The 20165-nt window shown below is 36.6% G+C and overlaps 1 protein-coding gene across 2 annotated transcripts in view; it reads right to left on the bottom strand.

Moving 5' to 3' along the window:
• Positions 1–20165, bottom strand: part of ARHGAP10 (Rho GTPase activating protein 10) — a 138084-nt gene that overhangs the window by 38242 nt on the left and 79677 nt on the right. For both annotated transcript variants that reach the window (XR_015803351.1, XM_014880541.2), the window contains exons 14-18: positions 19490–19564; positions 14484–14571; positions 13241–13299; positions 10640–10745; positions 9860–10019 (exon numbers count right to left, since the gene is read on the bottom strand). Coding sequence is in view for 1 of the 2 variants with exons in the window: in XM_014880541.2 (XP_014736027.2) it covers positions 9860–10019; positions 10640–10745; positions 13241–13299; positions 14484–14571; positions 19490–19564 (488 nt within the window). In the remaining variant the exon portion in view is untranslated. The remainder of the gene's footprint in view (positions 1–9859; positions 10020–10639; positions 10746–13240; positions 13300–14483; positions 14572–19489; positions 19565–20165) is intronic.

Here is a 20165-nt window from a genome sequence, read left to right as displayed (position 1 = left end):
TTACAACAGAAAAGATGAAACTCTGGTGAAGCAATTTAAAACTCTGCTAAGTCTGACCTATTTCTTTCTATGTAGGAGTATAAAATGGATGCTTTACAAGGCTAAACAAACCACAAACCAGCTTGGGCATACAGCACTAATAACAGCTCTGTCTAGAGCAGGGAGCCCAAGATCATCCTTACATACAACCATTCCAATTCCTAAATCTGTGTCCCACAAAATCTATGGCAGCATTTCTTGAGAGTAATGAGCCAAATTCAACATATTATCGTACTGTATTCTACCAGCAGATCCACATGGCAGCAGCCCAAGGAATTTTGCCAGATTCCCCTTAATCTGCAACAACAGTGTTGGACTCTAGATCCTGGGCTCTTACAAGGGACAGTTTCAGATATTCAAAAAACCCACGGCTAGGAGGATTTAATTGACTTATTCCACAAGTTTCTGACTAGATGTATAGCTGTACATGGAAATGTAGATTAGATTCTGCTGCTACAAGAGAATACTGATCTGTTTGTTCTGGTCTCAAGCAGAACTAATTAATGAATTTCAGTATGTTTGCCAGGAATCACTTTAGGAAAAGACCCAGACATCAGGTCATCTCTGTCTGCTTTGTTTCACTGGGGTAATTAAAATTTCCTCTAAAAATCAGTGGGAAACAAACAGCAAGAACAAAGAGGGATGAAAAAGAGGGGATAAAATACTGGAGGCTTAGTAATAGAGCTAATGAGGATAAACTTATAAAAAAAATCAGCTTAAAGCTGTGCCATGATTTTGCTGCAAGACAAAACCCCTATCACACTCATAACACCAACCACCCAGAACATGCATCTATCTCCTTGGAATACACAAACCAGAGCACCAGAAATCACTGTGTAATGCAAAGGAAGCTAGAACATGCAAAGTCATTCCAAATTCTTTGGAATTCCACGAGTGGGATAGGCTCCACTACTACATTCATATGTTGTGGAGGAGAGTAGTTCTCAAGGCAAGAACAACATAAGTTTCTATCTGGGCAATTTCCCTGCAATACCAACTTGATTTGTCATTGTTAAATAAAAGACACAAACACAGGTACTACCACTAATGTTCCTTGAATAATATAAAATCCATCCAGCTATGGCACATGTACTTGCTCTCTCCTTACACATGGTATCCCTACGGTACCCTAGCATTTCCATGACAACTGGCTATAATATATGCTGATCAAAGAAAATTTTATACATTAGCAGTTAATGGGATAGTGCAAGAGGAGCTTATCACCATGGTCTTTCCTTGACTGAGCTTCATTTCAATGTAATGTAAGCTCAATTCAGGTTAAACCCAGCAATCTGCACAAAACCAAAAATCATATATCTATATTAGAGACAAAAACATTTAAAAAAGGCCAACTGTCTTTGTGGTTCACAGCGTGCTCTTGCTCAGATAAATTTTCCATTTTTTTTTCCTCTTAGGATAATGAAGACAGTGGTCGTACCCTGCTTTTTGCCATTTTCTGAAACCAAAGCAATGGTGTCTTTTATGTCAAATTACAATTTTACTGTAGATAAAAGCATTTCAGAAATTGCAAGGTGAAAATAAGCATTTTAAAACACTACTACAGTAGTTCAGCCACTAATTATAACCACTAACCACTAATTGTAATCCATTTTTTAACAGTAAAAACCACATTCAATAGCATGAAAAGTTCTAGGGTTTTTATTCCCTATTTGAAGGGATTACAGAAGCTAATTGGAGCTATTAAAAGTTGAATCACAATAGAAGTTACAAAATATCAACTTCTAGAGAGCTAGGACAGAAGTTTTATTCCAAAACTGATTTCTGAATCAATTCTAACAATTTTATAAGACTTCCAGAGTACTGGAAAAGGATCTAAAAAGATCCCTTGCTACTGTAGTTTCTTACTAGTTCATATTTTTACTTTACTAAGGACAATGTTAGATCAACATGTTTCATTCCTGGTTTTAGTCAAAATGATCTATTTATTTTTCTTGTTCGCAAACACAATTCAATAAATAAATAAAAACTACATGCACCAGGAATTTTTGATATCTAAACAGAATCTGTGTTCAGTGTGCAAAATTTGATTAAAGCTTATTACTTCTAAAACTCATATTCAATATTTTAAACGTTTACAAAATTCTCCAATAAAAATTATGAACAACTTCATCAGAATTCTTAACTTACCTCCCAAGGTTACATCGTGTTCACTCCAATACAGGTGTGCCTGCCTCAAATTAGTTATCCTGACTTTTGCACTTCAACATTTATATACTGTAAAATATGATTTGCTGTGCACTGCTTTCCACGAGATTACACAAGATGTAGATTTTATGATGCTTTGGATTCTGAGGCTTGAATTCCACTACAAACCACAAAACACCTCTATACATTATTCACAATCATTATATTGGGGGAGTGGGGGGTAGAATCAGATCCAGAGCTGAAAACTACCTGTGGCTCAGTCTCTAGAGGGCCACCAACCAGAAAGCATCAATAATGCTCTTGATGCTGCCTGGCACATACTGTTGAATTACAGTGCAAGAGTGGATGCAGCCTGGAAAGTAACCAGGTACAAGTCAAAACGAGAAACAGGAAACATCCTTGGCTGTGAGCCAAACCACGAAGCTCTGAAAATAAATAAATTAAAATTGAATCCATCCAAGGCAGCCTTTTCTTCACTGCAAAGACATCACCTGCAGCCGGACCACCCCTAACTAAATGAAACATTGCTTGTAGGGGTTTGTGGACACTGTGAGCCTCAATCTCCTTCTTGGAGTATCTGCTGTCTGCTCTTCTTATACAAGAACAACTATAGATCTGGACAACCTGCAAACTAAAAGACTGACAAAAGAACCCAGGGAAGTTTCAGACAGACCTGATGTGTCAGTAGACAGACTTTAATAGCCACTCATTTGCCCTGATTGCCTTGAACGGTGTAGTTCAAGTTTTGAGACGTAATGAAGAAACTAAAAAGCCTGCAAAACACAACATTACAGTCTGGAGGACAGCTGTGAAGGAGCGGGGGGAAATAAAAAGAAAACCATACCAAGGTTACAAACGCATGTCCTTTGATCGCTCACGAATTATGAGTTTGTTGAGTCAGCCTTTCTAAAAGTAGCACTCCTGATACAGTGGAAGCTGCAGTCTTTGTATCACATAGCACTCCACCTTTTAACAATTCATGAGAAGAATGCTCCTGATGGCAGCCCTTTTGCTGCTATCAACCAATCCACTTCAGCCATCGAGGGAAATGAGAGAGTTAACCACACACCAGGCTGGGAATACCTCCACGTTTGTCCACTGCACCAGCAGGAACAGCAGGTTCACCTTCTCTTCTGTGCTCACCTACTCTAACTCACACCAAGGAGAGTACTCTAGAAAGGTTATCTTTCCCTTTACACACAATAGCTATGTCTATCTTGTTAGTTACAGGAACTACTTAAAATAGGAGAGAAATACCTTAAAATTAAAAGATTGAATAGACAATCTAATTACCTTGATTTCTAAAACATGACACACTCTTCAAAGGAAAATCATGCAGAAGGAGAATGCTTGCATGTATTTTCTCTTACAAATAGTATGAGAAGTCCTAAGAAAATTCAAGATGGCATTTGAAAACCTAAATCAAGACCCAACAGAAACAACAACTATGGCCAAACACAGCACAGGTAACATTGATCTCCCCTTCATTCGTAATAAATAAATAAATAAAGCCTATATATGCATGGGCATATACACATAAAAACACCATATACATACACATCTATTTTACTACAGAATTTATGAACAGATAACATAGTTGAGTATAAAATCCCATATTGACCCCCTGCCACACTGTCATTATGCAAAGCATCAAATTATTTCATCAAAGAATGAAATAACAAGATCTTCAACATCATTGCGAATTACACAGTTCCAACCACAGCCTCACCAGCATTTTCTTTTTCACAGATATCCTTGCTGCCATTACAAGGATTCATACCACCATTGCTTTTTCAAGTATTTTCTGCTCATTGTTTTTGTTAAAATACTTCTTTTACCTTGCATTATGACTATAGGCTCTTTGGAGGCAAAGAACACACTGTCCTATTGTATGTCTAAATGAAATATTGATGTTTTATTAGTGCAAGTAGCATGCACTTGAAAACATTGAAATCAAAGTATTATCAGCTGACTGCCACATATTTTTAATACAAAAATCTGTTTAATACACTTGCTCTTCTGGTAAGGCAAAAGCCTACTAGAATTCTAAAGAGTACATGCAAAAAACATTATGTCACACAGTTTCTGCATAAGAATTTACTTTTTAAACTTTTAAGAAGAGCAACAACTTTTCCCCTCTTCATGCCCCTTGCAATATTTTACAGAATATTCTCTTTTACTAACAAGATTTTATTTAAGAACATCCATTTTAGCAGTCTCCATAAGGACTTCTCCTCCACACATGCACACACAGCACGTGACCAACAAAACTGATGCAAATATTAGCTGAATTCCACTCTTTTCTCATCCTTTCTCTTTATTCCCTTAGGAACATTGCTTGTAGGCAGCAGAAGATGAGACCTCTATCACTCTGAAATATTATATAAAGTAGAGGGAAGTTTTCCAAATTAACTGTAAATAAGGTAGGCAAATCAAGAAGTCAGAAATCTATGCACTATTTCTGTGTGCCATGTATTTGTAGCACAGCATCTCAGCAGGTCTTTTCCACCCTCAGATCACGACTTTTGTTTTGATTTTCTTTATTAATACAATATGATTTCTCACAGTGCATGTTTTGTTTCTTTTGGACCAGTCTAGCAGCATACCAATCCAGATATTGATCCAGACTGTTTCTAATATCATCACTGCAGTCACAAACGTGAGTAGAGATTTGATATTCAGTCTTCTTACTATGCATAGACCACATTTAGCAAACTGGAGTCTTTTAAATAACAACAAAAAAATATTTGCAGTCAATTTACCACCACATGTGTGTGTCTCACATGGAAGGGCTTTATGCTATCCAAAGGGCAGAGAAAGGATTTAGAGTTTGCTTACACTACAGTGGAACAAAAGAGCTGCTCTGACTCCTACCAGAATTTCTTTGTTGTGTCTGTTGCCCTTTCTGCTTGAGACTCAGCCAATGATTAAGGCATGTAATTAGAATTAAGTTCAGGAACAGTTTCAATGACACTTCTGATTAGTTACATGCTTCAAGTTAAGCACGTGCTGAATATCCTCCTGAATACCCTCACGTGTTTTTACCACAAACTCTGCACTAATGGAGATATTTTAATGTCATTTCTTCCCCCTTCCAAGTCCAATGTTTGTTGACTTGAGAAACATTCAGCTTGTGGAGGTTTCAAATTGCTGCACCACAGCAAACCACCATAATTACACTGCATTGCTTCTTGGTCCTCCTTTGCAGCCAAAGGCAAAGCAACAGGAAAGCTGAAACAAGCCCTCTTTAGTACCTTTCATGTGTCCCTTTGGTGGGCCTTCAAAAGATCTGCCCTGTTGCCAAAAAATAATCTTAAGTTTACGTGGTGGCGTGGCATTCCACCCTAAAGCATTGACCTGCAACAGAACTGCTGGATTGCCAAGGGGAGACTGTGCTGCTTCATGCTGTAAAACAAACAACTGACTTCACCCACTTCCATTCCTTATGTCTCACGAATATTGCATGTATTATGAACTGTAATACACTTTAAGACAAGATTTTTCAAGGATTACTACATGAGGTTGATGTTGGCTTAAGAGCTCAAGAGTATTAAATTCTTCTCTTTCTGTTTTAGTTTAAAAAAATAAAAATCATGAAAAGTGCCCGAAGTACAAAAAAAAAGTATTTCATTAAAAAATTCCCCTTAAAACTGTTTTGAACAAATCAAAGCTAAGCCACAGACATTTTGTCTAAAATATGTAAAATCTTTCCCCTTTATGGAAAGATTGATAGAGAAAAGGTATCTGCCCTATATATAGGAACTACTGAGATTTTCAGCATGAGTGCCTTTGAGATAATTTTGCCCATAGGTTGTTTGAACTTGAGAAAAACGTATCTTTTATGAAGCCTTTCCTCAGATTCTGGCCTTCCAGTCTCCAGAAGGAACTTCTGTCTAGCCCCTAGCTTTTCTCCTTCTAATTTTCTTTCACTGTAATTTTCATCTTTCTGTTTTTATAATCTTGCTATTTGTACTCACTATTCTTTCCTCCCCCATACGCTGGTTTAAATATTCCAGTCCCACTGAGATTTTTATTCCAACCTCCTCCCTCATCTTCTTTCATTTCTTAGACTTTTTTTATCCTGGTGCCTTTTTTTTACCTTCTTAAAATAACGTTCAGGGAATTGAGAAACCAAAATGGCTCACATTACCACTGAGGCATCTCTAAATGGCAAATAAATAAGCCCTTTGAATAGTGACATTCACCCCATCAAGATGCCAAAACAGACAGCAAGATAAACATGTGCATGCTCTTCATGCTGCCATGACATGGACCACCCTTCTTCCTCACCACAAATCAGAGAAAAGACCAGAAGAGCTGAAATGTCCAAGATTTCCAATCTGTTAAGCCCATGGGAAGAAAAATTAATTGAAACCCTTGAAACTCATTTGGAAGAGGCAGAGAAATCAAAATCTTTTTTTCAGGGCCAAGTTGACTAAAACTTTTCATTAGAAATTACCTAAAGGCTGAGATTATTCCAGGCACTGTACAAGCACAGCTGTAGTCAGCTCCTGAGCTTGTTACCTCAAAGCAAAATAAACATAATGATGAGACACAAACATTAATTTCTTGATGCTTCTTTAGTGAAGGAAAAAATACAGGACACAAAATCTGGCTAGCCTTCCCCATCTGGCTGTCCTTCCCCTGTAACTATAGGACAGAAGCAAAGCAAGACATTTTACAGGTCTAATTATCCTCTGGATTGTCCTTGCTTCCACAGCAGGTGATTCTGAGGGTCCTGAGTAAAATATCTCAGCTTGGGTCTAGTTTTTATCTTTTCTTTCAAAGCAGAGACCTGCTTTGCAGCTTACCCTCTGAGTGGGCACTGTGAAATACTTTGCCTGGCAGAGACTTGTCTAGAACTGACAAAAGCTAAACAATTCCTTCCCAGGTGCTCTTCTGTCCCTTCCTACTCTTAATCATTGTGCAATTCTAATGCCATTTAAGCAACACATCAGGCTGTATGGTCTAGTTTCAGTGTTCCAATCTCAGCATTTTGCAAAACATCCCCTCCTCAACACACTGTAATTGTTTCACAGACATGGTTGGGATGTACAAGGGTGGAAGTGGTGCTGACTGGTTTCTAGCCAGCAGGAAATAAATGTACACACCAACAAAGCTTTAAAAAACCACAAAAAACAAACAAACAAAAACAGATTATTCACAAAGCACGATTCTCTTATCTTATAGCAACTCATTGTGTTCAGGTTTCCACACATCAATTGCACAGAAATTCTCTTAATTAGAACCCAGCAAAGTGATGATACTGGAATGACTGCACCAGGATTTCAAAGCCAATAGCCCAATTATATCTCCTCCTAAAAATGAGAAACGATTCTCATTCAATAAAGCTATTCACAAAAGACATAATGGTTATTGATGGAATTTAAAAATATTTGAGGAATCCTAACACTTTTTTACCACTTTGCCTACCAGGTTACTGTATTTATACCAGAAATGCTGATGGCTACTTCTACAGTTGGAAAGTTTGTTGGTAATTTCCTTTGCTACAGGGGAAAAGAAATGCCTCTCTGCAGAGTTCCAGAGCTGGAAATTACATATGCACTGAATGTGAAGGGTCAGTGCACCTCCATCTTGACTCCATCCTACAATTCCAAATTTTGCTTCTATCAGCAGAAGCTGCTAATTTTTAGCAGTGTCGGAGTAGTGGCTGAATGAAATATTTTAAAATATTTTAACCCACAGCCAGTGACTTTTCCTAGGACTTCACTAGGGCTAGAAATAAAAATATCTAATACAAGACTGTCAGAAAGTCTGAAAAACATAGAAATTTAAAATAACAACATAAAATGAATATTAGACCAACAATGACCTTGCTTGCCTTTAGAAGCAGATCCTTGCTCTGCCCTAAACAAAGAAAAGGTCACTCGTAAAAGCAGCATACTTGGTTTGACTATAAAATTTTTGTAATGCTTCAACACACCTCTCCCCTGCCTTTGTTATAAACACACAGAGGTCACACTTGGGGCTGCCTCCCATTTTGGAAGCAGCTCTAGCATGGGAGAGGATGCTGCAGGCAGACCACTGATGGCAAGTTGACTGTTAGAAATGGCAGTGAAACGACAGAAATCTCTTAAAAAAATTATACCCTTCCAGTTCCAAAGGAGGCATAAAACCAAGGAATTATGGAAAATGATGCAGTATTATATTGATGTACTTTCCATTCCTCGCTGCTTTGCATTTTCAGAGGAGCAAGAAAGGCCACTAATGTTTAAATGTAAAACTGATGTCCAGCTTTTAGAGACATGTGACTGAGCTGGCATGAGAATGCCAGGAATAGGATGGTGCTAATCTGTGGTGACTTGAATAAACACAACTCAACCTCCACATGTTATTAAAACACTCTGGCTCTGCTTGCTCTCTCTCGACTTTCTTTAATTTGTGTGGTCACCTCAATAGCTTTAAAATCATGAGCTCAACTGCAAGGTTTACTTTCATTTCTAAGATCCAAAATGAATACTATGGATTACAGCTCTTGGAATATTTATTGCTTAGAACTTGAGCCACATGTGCAGCCCAGTATTTTTCCAGCAGAACAATATCATATCTGCTCAGTGTGTGTGTGAGGACAGCATTACACCCTAAGTCAACTAAGCCAACAAAACCCACCATGTGGACACAGCTATGCCAACAGCAGCTTTGCCCAGCCTGTATCAATCAAGGGGGAGTGTAATTACATTGTCAGAAAAACCTGAGACATATATTATTTAGAGTAGATAACACTTGACTTAAATAGCCAATTTCAACACTGTTAACCTTTAAAGGAAATAACTATTTCAATGCTCCAAGTGCTTAAGAAAGGAGAGAGGAAAAAGCACATCTTGGGATTTTTCCAAAGCACTTTTTTTTTTGACAGTAAGAGTTAGGGAGATGCTGTCCATCTCTCAGTATAAAGTACCTTAAACATCCAGTTACAGAAGCCAGCTTAGACACAAGGGACTCCCAAAGGAGTATAATATGGAGACAAGTAAAGGACTTGCTTACTATTTTTATTTTTAATTTCAGATCCTCCCAGATTACATGCAGTGATATCCTGGACAGTACCTTGTACATGTGAGGCACTTTAACTGGCAACTTTAGTAACAGCAGCAACAATAACTTCTATTTTCAGTAGTACCTCAAAAACATAGGCTTAAAATAACACACATTCAGCTGAAAACAAAGGAAGTGTTAATACCTGCCTCTCTCATATACAAAACTTAGAGTACAGTAAAGTCATCGTTTTTACTCTGGGAACTCTGAGATAAAATGAAGACATAAAACAGTGAATCCAGACCCTGGTCAAAGTACGTGATGGAAGAGCTAGAAACTGAACCTGGGCTTTCTCTTTTCCAGTTTTTTATCACTTTTGCTCAGGAAAAAATCAAATGCAAATATCATAATGCAAATCTACTGCTGTACTATACACACAGAAGCACTACCACTGCCAGGAAATATGCATTCTGAAATGTCAGTTCACCTATGAACAGGAATGATTATCAAGGATAAATAACCAAAAGTTTACAATGTGTAGAGAATATTCTTTAGAATTAAACTATTAGTTTAATGTCATGTCTAATTCCATGCTTAACCCCATTAAGGCTAGCAGATTCTTTCAGACTGCTCAGAAATGTGAAAACATAGCAAAACTTACCTTCTCGTGATTTTCTATCAGGATTTCAACGACAATATTCTGAAACTTCAGGTCCATGATGGCTGCTACAGTTTCTTCCTGTGGCCTCATTAAGGTTGGTCCAAATACCACCCCTAGGTTTGCCACAGTCATTAGATTCCTCTTGGCATGCTTTGAAACACTTTTTGAAAAGAATTGAAGGAAAAAACAGGAAATGGGTTATGAAAAATTTCCATTACTGTTGGAAACTGCAGTCTACAAAGAAAACATTAGATTTCCTTAATCTATGTTTTAGAAGTCTGTTTAGTGCAAAGTTTCTTCATATGAAGTCTTACTAAATTCTGGAAAACTGAAAAGCCATTCTTCCTCTGGCAACTTAAAAACAAAACCAGTCTCTTACTGAACTTAAATACATAAAATGCACTTAGCCTTGGACCAGGGCAAGTGTGAAACCAACTTAAATTTGCTAACAGATCTCCACTATTGCCTCTGCCAGAATTTGCAAAAAGAAACTATAATGTTCCCTTTCTCACTTCAATCAAACCCTCAGCTGCTGGCAGGGCTGCTAAAGTAAATACTTCTATGGCTTCATTAACGTCTTCGATTTCTGCCCTTCCCGCCAAAACATGCACAGCGTGAGTCAAACGTCCTGTCTGCTTGTGCACCTTTGGGTCTTGGGGCTGAGGATGACAGCATCCAAATGGGCTGCAGCTCCAGCCACACCTCACTAAACCCTTTGTAGTTAAAGAAAGATAAAGACAGGAATTCTGACGGGGTAGGAAAGCAGGTCATAATACTCACTTTGCTAAATGCTTCACCAAAATTTCCAGCATCTCTCTGTTCTTTTCTGGGAGTTTGTGGACCAAGAAGTGAACAGCATTGACTCGAGATTCAGGACTCCCACTTTCTATGGGATATAGAAATAAATATCTCAGAAAAAAATTAAAATAAAATAAGATCCACAGAAACATAAACCTTCTCCCACCCCTGCACGGAAACATACTGCACACATTTTACCACTTCTGTATCTCCAAACATAGCAACACGGAGCATATGTGCTTGTTTTCACAAGTAATATTGTTCTAGAATTATCAACTTATTTACTTATTTTGAGAACTTATCTTTCAATCCACCTGCAAAAGGATGCCTTTGCTCATCTATTTTTAAAGACCAATAGATGCAGGTATTGTTTTGCTGCATTGGACTCATCTGCTTACAAATACACAGCAAGGTGAGCAACGATGTTACTGGGTGCCACAGAGAGGAACTGTACTGCTTTCCACTTTAGCATCATTAACTGATTGTCCTCATGATTAGAATTCAGTTTTGTTGGTACTGTGCACCTAATGATACTGCATTTATGCTACCTTGCATTGGAAACTGCATGCAGATCCAAATGCTTAGAAAACCTAATGACCTCTGAAGACATAGAAGAATAAGCAAGCAAAAAAACCTACTGAGAATAGTGTGGCAAAGGTTCTGAATAGCAATGGCATCTCTAGTACAGTACAGAAATAAAGAGAGGCAAAGAGCTTTTTCTTTTTGTCTGTTGCATGTTAAATTGAATTATTTTGGCCCCTACAGGTTTCACTGTACACAGATGAAAACAAGAACCTGTAAAAGATGAAAATAAACCATCTTCCCACTCCAAGTTGGAGTAAATAATAAAATTACATCTCTGTAGTGGTTATAATGAGAGGAATAGAAGTATTTCTATTGCCTATAATAATACTTACTAGAAAGTTTTACAATTTATTCTGAATGCTAGAAGTTTTGACATGAGGACCACTGATGAGGTCCCATTTTCCTCTTAGTCAACTTTGATTGTTAAGGGTATTTCCTATAAAATACCATCAGATTTTTTCAGTGCATATTGCTTCAGATTTGTTTTCATTGCATATTGCTGTAGATTTTAGGGCTGTATTCCATTCTTTTGCAGTGAAAACTCCTGCACAGATTGCAAGAAAAAAGGCTACCAAAAAGCAAAATATTTAATTTCTAGTGAGCTTCTCAAAATTCCCATGGAAAAAATAGGCCTTCTTTAAAGTGAGGCTATTTTATGTATATGTGAGATTACAAATTCTAATTAAAGAATGGCTAAACAATTTAATTACAAGATACAGTCAAAGCTCATATAGTTTCAATCTATACTGATATGTATAAAGAGAACAAATTGAAAGAAAACTTTTTAATTTTGGCTCCACCTCCAATAGTTTCAGGGAAAAGGATACTCCATGCTATTTCCAGTGGTTTTTTTATAGCCAACATAGGAAACAACACTGACTACCTATTTTTGAGCATACTGTAACTCAGATCTGCAATGTTGACTGAATTTCCCTCCTTGGAATCAACTGCTTTACTGAGCTGTTTACTACTTATGAACACTGTACTGTCTCAAACATGTAACTTCAACTGAATTCCTTTACTGGAAGAGATTATAAAATAAAGAAAAATAAAAGTGAGAAACTGCTGGCAAAACTTCAGAAGTAGAGAAATTATTTTAACACTTTCCAATACAAACGTGAAGACTCACCACATAGGTAAGGATGTCGAATTTTGTTTAAGCACTTGCCTGCTAGCATGTGCTTTGGCAATGAATTTCCTGAGCTAATTCTCATTTTGAATTAAGGACCAGAAGAAAACACATTCTGCAGTTTTGGAAAGTCATTATAGCAATCTGAAGATGATAAAGCAATTGTCTCAAAGTTTATTTTAATTTTGCTTTTCCACAGTTTGCCAGAAGTGCTACAGGCTGGAAAGAAAATCAGCTAAATATCTGTTTGATACTTTGCCAGAAATTTTCTTACACAGTTTCCCTCTATCCTCTTCCAAAAAAATTCCATGTACACTAGATAGCATACAACTGAGCTACAAATGCTGTTGTGTCTTCTCCAAGTCTGTATTTGAACTGCCACAGTGTAGTCTGGCCTGCTCTTTCCTTTCTTCTCATACATGAGGATCATTCAAGCCAGCCTACACACAGAGCCAGCAAGGCACTGAAAACAAGGGTCAGGCAGCTGTGCTTCAAGGACTCAAATGAGCTCAAATTAGTGTACTTTCTTTTGCTAAGCTTCATACTCTTTATAAATGGAAGGAAAAAAAAATCATAGATTAAATAGATGCTTATCATTATACAATTAAGATAATAAGAATAAATGTTTACACTGGCTATCCAGAAGTTTTTCCATAAAAGTAAAAACCATGCTAGGTTGTCACATTATATATGACACATACTAGAACTAAATACTGATTAAAACATATTCTTAAATCACTTATTATTTCTTATTCCTGTATTTTTACTGGGATGAAGCATTTTTCTAAAATTGCATTTGCAGAGTTCTCCTGTGGTCACAACAGCACAAAAACAAAAGATTTCTGTTTGAACTATAGTCATGTATTTACTGGCAGGAACGATGAATTCTCCATGCAACTCATATGTCATCAGTGGCTCTGGAAGGCTTCTGTAAAACAAGGATGACATAATAAATTTAACTGTATTTTCTTCTAGCTGCATTTACTCTAAGCAGGAAACCTTTTAAACACTCAGTAGCATAATCCTCATAGTGGAAGCAACCATTGTTACAAAGGCCCTTGAATTCAATGTTTTCTAGAACAAAAGGAAAACTTGCTATTATCAGGAAAATAAGAATAAATGCAACCATACACCTTCCATGAGCTGAAGTGATGCCTCTATCATAAGATACCTTTCCAGTTTCAACACCAAAACTATACACAAATACTATGCAATTCCTTCTTCATTAGCACTTTTTAATGCTAAGAATGAGTAGTCAATACCTTACTGGAAAGACACTAAGGTCCTGACAACAACCACCACCACCAGAGTTAAAACCATTTATTATATTGACTTTACTGATGCTCATGAAATATTGAATATCTGAGTAAACACTCAGATGGGAAATACTGTAGAGGGGAAATACTTCATTGTGTATACTTTTTCTTTTTTATATATATATTTTTTTCTATACTCTGTAAGAGTTGTATCCTTATGATATTTCTGCAGCATTCATTGATAGTGATTGTCATAATATTTTATTTAACAAAAATAGCAGATTAAAAGTAAAGTGTTTGTGTTACACTACAAGACATACACAAAAGTGCAACATTTTATGTTCTTAGGCAATGTAGTGAAATAGCTTTATCAGGAATTGGCAAAGCCATTTGAATACTGAACATATTTTAAATTATTTAAAAATCTTAACACTTAAAATATTATTAATATTGCACACAGAATATCAGAGTACGGGTCAGAAGGAAAAGAGGAAAATATTAAAAATTTCACAGCCTTCTCCCTTTTCATTCCACCACACAAACATAAAAAGGAAAATTTTAACAATCTTCGCTAACTTTCAGTAATGGCACTCAGCAAGTTTAGCAACACTTCAGGTTTCTGAACCATCAGTGAAATTCTTCTGTATCTAACACCGAAGTGTTTGGGGGCTTGTCCCATATGAACATGAGTATTAGTGTTATTTAAGTATTTTACTTCCCTCAAAACAAATAACAAGGATGGTATTTGTACAAAATGAACACCTATTCCAAAACGTAGCAAAACTAACTTAGTGTAGCTTCGAACAAAAATAAGAATTTATAGTCTAAAATCCAAATAAACAAGAGACAGCCTTACCGCAGATACTGCTTCATAGCACTAGTAATTGTCTTCACTTCCCAATCTACAGAGTTTTCCAGGTCAACTTCATTGCAGGTTTTTGAATCTAGAAAATAACCAGGAAGAGAAAAGGGACGTGAAAAAAGGGAATTCTAAATCAGTATGAGCTACGTGAATAGCAACACATTGACTTTTAACACTACGTTTGCTCACATGAGCAGAGAAGAAACCTCCTTTTTATTATTCTTCAGTGATATGAAGATCAAATATCCAAATCTGTTTTTAAATTCAATTTTCTTATTTTGGTTTTAAAACTATTTACTGCTGGTTTTTTTTTTTTTCTTTAATGAAGGATTAAAAATCACCCTCATGTAAAAAGATCTCTATAGCAATTGAAATTTTCACACCCTTAATTAAACACAGAGATGTTCACAAACACAGAAAGATGTATGAAAACAGTTTAGGGAAAAAAAGACCCTCTAAGAAGAATTTATCTTTTACTCTTTTCTTTCTTATTTAAAATGATAAATTATTTCCATAGTTTTGATTGTAAACTGTTGATGAGAGCAGTCAAAGTGCAGCATGACCCTCTGCATTGTGTGAAAACCTTTAAGCAGTGCTTCCAAAGTAGAAAAAGGAGTCTTTGCTGAACGTTTGCTTTACTTGATCAGTTTTAGCCACTGGAAAAGAAAGACTGGTTTGCTTGACCATTTGTCAGGACTACAGAACTCCCACCTTCTCTCAGCTTAGAGGGTAGAGTCTCAGAACAAGACAGACCACACTAAAATTTGCCTGATTGACCCATCAGGCTGAAGACTTCTTGGCAGATTGAAAACAACACAGCACACTGGAATGTCTTGCAATAAAAAAAAAAAACCCTTTTGGCCTCAAAAGAGGAAGCCATAGCTAGCTGACACAAGAAAACACCTCCTGTATATGGCCAGCCAATGTGTTTGCTGACTTTCCTTTTATTATTTACTGCTCCGTGTTTCTGTCAGTCACTGCACTGGCTTACGTGTGGACCCGTTCATACAATTCAGGATTCATTTGTTACTTGGCTTGTCAGACAAACGACAGACACGTTTAAAAAATCAAATTAGGATCCCTGATTAAAGGTGCAGTCCTTTTACCGGGACTAAATAATTTTGTTCTAAAAGCTGTGCCAAGCAATTATTTCTGTAACTGAATATTCTCCCTCATTATATCAATTATTTAAATCTCATTTTAAAATACAGGTCAGATAACATTTTCTAGCAAACTGTTACTAGCCAACCACCACCCAAAATACTCAGGATTGTCTCAGATATAAGCTTCTCTATTTTTTTCTTTTTAGCATGCTAGCTGTTTCCATGTTCAAATTCTCTTTTTTGAGAAGAAAATTTTCTCCTGAATTAATTAAATAAAAACTGCCATCACATCAGAAGCTACAAAATCTATGGGGGCTTTGTTACTAAACCACTATGTAATATCCAGTTTTTAAATAGCTGCTTCATAATCATCAACCTCCTTTACATTCAAAGTATGCACTCTGTTCATTGAAATTTGTTGATGAATTTTGGGAGGAAAACAATAGGCGTCTGAATTCCAAAGCGAGCCTCTTAAAATAAAAAATAGAAAGTATTGTCGAAACATTTCATTATCTCTTGGAGAAAAAAGAAAAAAAACCAGCTCTGCTACAAGCCCCTGGATTGACTGTAGAAGCCATCAAGATTTAAAGACGTGTTCTTCATTTTTGGTTTGGCATTTGCTTTACAATGCTCTCTGCTCTGTCACCCAATTGATTATGCTATTCCTGCTCCTTTTTTCCCCCTCTACTTCAAACATTCCATTTCAGTAAGAACTGGAACTTCAACCAGATTTTAAGAAAAATTATTCCAGCTGTTTTCATACTACTTGTTCACATAACAGTCACTGTGCACTGAAGGGCAACTTTATGCCTGAAAAACTGTGCATGTTTAAGGAACAGCTTTTGACAGTTCTAAATTTTTCTGACAATAAGGTGGCCAAAGTTTATAAAAACTGTCCAGTTCACTAAAGTTGGTTAGGAGGATATTCTCTCTGCTTTCACATGCAATATGTGAAACTGCAGATGTGCATGTATACTGTCATCTACTGTATATAAAATAACAAGGAATTTCATGTCATTGTTTTGAAACCTGCTAGTTTTGGGAAGGCAGAAGTACCTGAAAGCTTCCTGCCACATCCAATATCTGGTATTTTTCACACCAGACAGCATCAGAAATCAAACTTGAACTCATCAGCAGAAACTGCAAGTCCTCAACAGTCCCTTCCTACAGGCAATGGTCCATCTGAAAGCTGATCTATGCAGTGGCTTGTACCAGATCTCTGTAACAGCGTGTAGGAAATGAGCCATGGCAGATCCATAATGCAGATCATCGATGAAACAGGGACTGGGCCCTGATGCACTTCCAGAACTGAGACTCCTGACAGCTGACAACTCACACTGCAGTGCTTGTAACACATTTCCATCATACTGGAAGTTCTAGCTTTCTACCCCTGTTTACAATGAGATATCCGGTCAATTTAACATTTTCTTTAAAAAGGTAGAGAGTGTTTTCCTCACCAGGTTCCTCCCTTTAAATTTAAACAAGATCATTGCTGCAAAATAGCACAATACAGTTACAGGTAACTTCATGGGCTAAGTTAATTGTAAAATTAATTTTTGGGTTTTTTAAGTAGAATTGTATATTTGATTGCTAAGCCTTATTTTGCAGAGACTTAGCTCCACAAGATTTTTGCAGTACAGATGAAAATCTATGCATTCATAGTATGAGAAAGCATATGTTGGTCTTCTCATACTCTCTTGACTCTCAGTCTACTTTCCAAAATTCTACAGAAAATATTCTGAAAAAGAGACAAAACTACCAAAAAAAAAAAAAAAAAAAAAAAAAAAATTACATCCCTGGTTACCATTTGGAAGACTTTTTTCACATCAGGCCTTTCCAACTGTGAACCTCATGGTCAGTGATAGGTAGCTTAAAACACTTTGAAATCTTATCAAACATTTTAAAATACAGAAAGTTAATATGAGTTTTTATGATTTTGAAAAATCTTTCATATAAAAGGGTATCTAAGAGTATGCCCAGAGACAAAAGATTAAAGATTAATCAGTCATTTTAAATTCTCTGTACCACTGTATATCAAAAAGGAACCCTCTTTGTTCTCCTCTGAGGAAAGATAGATAAAGAGCAGAGATAGGATCACTTTCAACAAATCATCAGAAAAGAGCACCTGCTTGCACCCTAACTTTTTCCTGTTCAGTTTTTTGCCTCATCTTGATACCACTGTATTCTTCCTATGTCAAATAAATATATGAAACTTGGGAATGACAAAAAAATGTTCCTGATTTTAAAAAGTAACTAAAAGCAGATGCTGGAATCCCCAGTAAACTCTTCCAGCTGCTACTGAACCATTGGCAACCTGAGTCTATTTAATTTGGATACCAATAATGGCAGCAAGGAAAATCTGCCTGCCAGACCTGCACACCCAAGCTAAGCCAGCAAGAATAAAACTGAAAAGCATCTTGTGATACCAAATGCATTTAATCAAGGCTCTCTGAGTGACAGCACGTCATTCTTCCCATGGTCAATGGCTAAAGATGGTTATTGCTTACTGAGGCTAACCCCAACACAGATAAACAACTATGAAAATCTGTTATGGATCAGTCATTTTTATTAATCCCAGTTCGGATTTCCAAGAGCCTTTTTTCTATAATACTTTTAAGGTTTACTAATGGAGTACTTCAGGGTGCTGTTAATATTGATTAAAGTAAGACATCATAAATTAATATTTAGCAAGGTCATTATGACAGATTGATACGACATGCAGGTCCTCAAGTCTCAAGATGTCTTATCATTTCTGAGGAGACAGGCTGTTTGAAAAAATAAAGGAAGGAAAAGAAAAAGTCTTACAGGTGGCACTGAACTGACAGCAGCATATAATATAAAAGCGCTTTGTCATTCACATAATGTCTGGGGTAACGAAATGAATTCACTTTCTGGCTTCCTTCAGTTTGCAGTGCCAAAGAACACTGTGTTATCAGCACAGATGGAGCATGCATGGTTCTGGAGAAGAGCCTGGTGCAAACTGCAAACAAGCTTCTTTGCATACCAATGAATCCCTGAGAATCAGACCTTTGCTGTCAAGTGACAGGTTTGGAAGCTCTATAAAAATGAACTAATCCCAGTGGTCTTGTCTGACTGCATGTACTGTCAGTGCTCAGGACAAGACGGGGGGAACATGGCACATTTTGCAGTCATGGCTACTACTTTGGTGAGAGATATCAGGCAGATAAGGGATTTCATCCAGGTGCCAATATTTCTCTCTTTTTTCCCTCCCCCAGGGACAGCAGAGTGGCAAGAGAACTTTAGTCATTAGAATTAAAGATGCATCAAAATTCCCCGAAAGAAAAGGGAGGAAAAAGTTCCTACAAATTATTTTAGCTAACTGGGTATAAAAGAGCGTAAGATGTTTAAGTTTACAAAATCAAATCATTTCTCCATCTGTCTCCTGCCTCAACACACAGTTATTATTAATACATATATCATATCCCTCCTCTTAAACCAAATATCTCTCTAACAGTAGGCTTAAACGGTCTTATTTTGCACAGTGATTAACTAAAGACACATGGTATGTACACTTGTACATTCTAGATAAGGGAGAAGGAAGATGGAAACTTTAAACAATGAAAGAACCAGTTTCAAACTTCCCTGATTTTGGTATTTTGAATTTTCTGATCAGATCCTTCAACGTAGGCTGCTTTAATACCACTTCCATCAACTTTGCAGAAGCACATTCTTTGCTCCTATATATCTCATAGCAGTTCTTAATTTATTCATACCAACTAATCCAGGTCTTTCTAAAGTAGGGAAACTTACAATGATGTGGTGATTATTTGCATGGGCTAGACCAAACTAGCAGCAGGTGCTTTAAAAAATAAGTATTGACAGTAAAACAACATGAAATAAAATACTGAAAAAAATAGTTGTAAAATAGAGGCATACCCATCAACAAACTCAGAAGTCTCTGGACCTTTGAACTCACCCCCACAACTCTGTACAATCCTTGGTCATTTATACCTATTATGTGGAAAAAAAAAAAAAAAAGCAGCATGAGAACAACTACAGTCAAATTTAGCATTAAAATTTTTGCCCCAGGCAACAAATTTTCTTCAAAGACAGAGATTACATAGTATTAACAGTCCTGAGAACAACATTATGAATGAAGTATTACAAGAATCCTTTTGTTACTCTGTTTTTAAGAGAAGTTCATGTTATATTTTGATAAAGATTTCATGTACCTCAATTCCACTTCTGAAAGTGAGAGGAAAAGCAAACAGGAACAAAGCTTTGCTTGAACATAAATAAACAAATATACCACTGTCTAATTTCAAATTTTTTTAATTGCATTTTGGATACATCAATAGCCACATTCTAATAATGCAAGAACTGAACTAACAAATGATAAATTAAGACTTCTTCAATAACTTTAACATTTCTTTTTTTCCCTCAATATGTGATGACTAAAACACTTCAAATGAAGAAAAACTTAAGCCTACTCCCAGTGCTCAAAACCAGGACTTTTTCAAGTTTATAAATGCTTTTCATTTAAGATACAAGGCCTCATTCCAACCCACTGTGGTCCACATAGGAGTTACATCCAAAGGCACCACCAAAAGCT

This window comes from Sturnus vulgaris, chromosome 4, assembly GCF_052056855.1.
Source record: "Sturnus vulgaris isolate bStuVul1 chromosome 4, bStuVul1.hap1, whole genome shotgun sequence".
Classification (NCBI taxonomy): domain Eukaryota; kingdom Metazoa; phylum Chordata; class Aves; order Passeriformes; family Sturnidae; genus Sturnus; species Sturnus vulgaris.
This window is presented reverse-complemented; position numbering and strand designations above follow the sequence as displayed.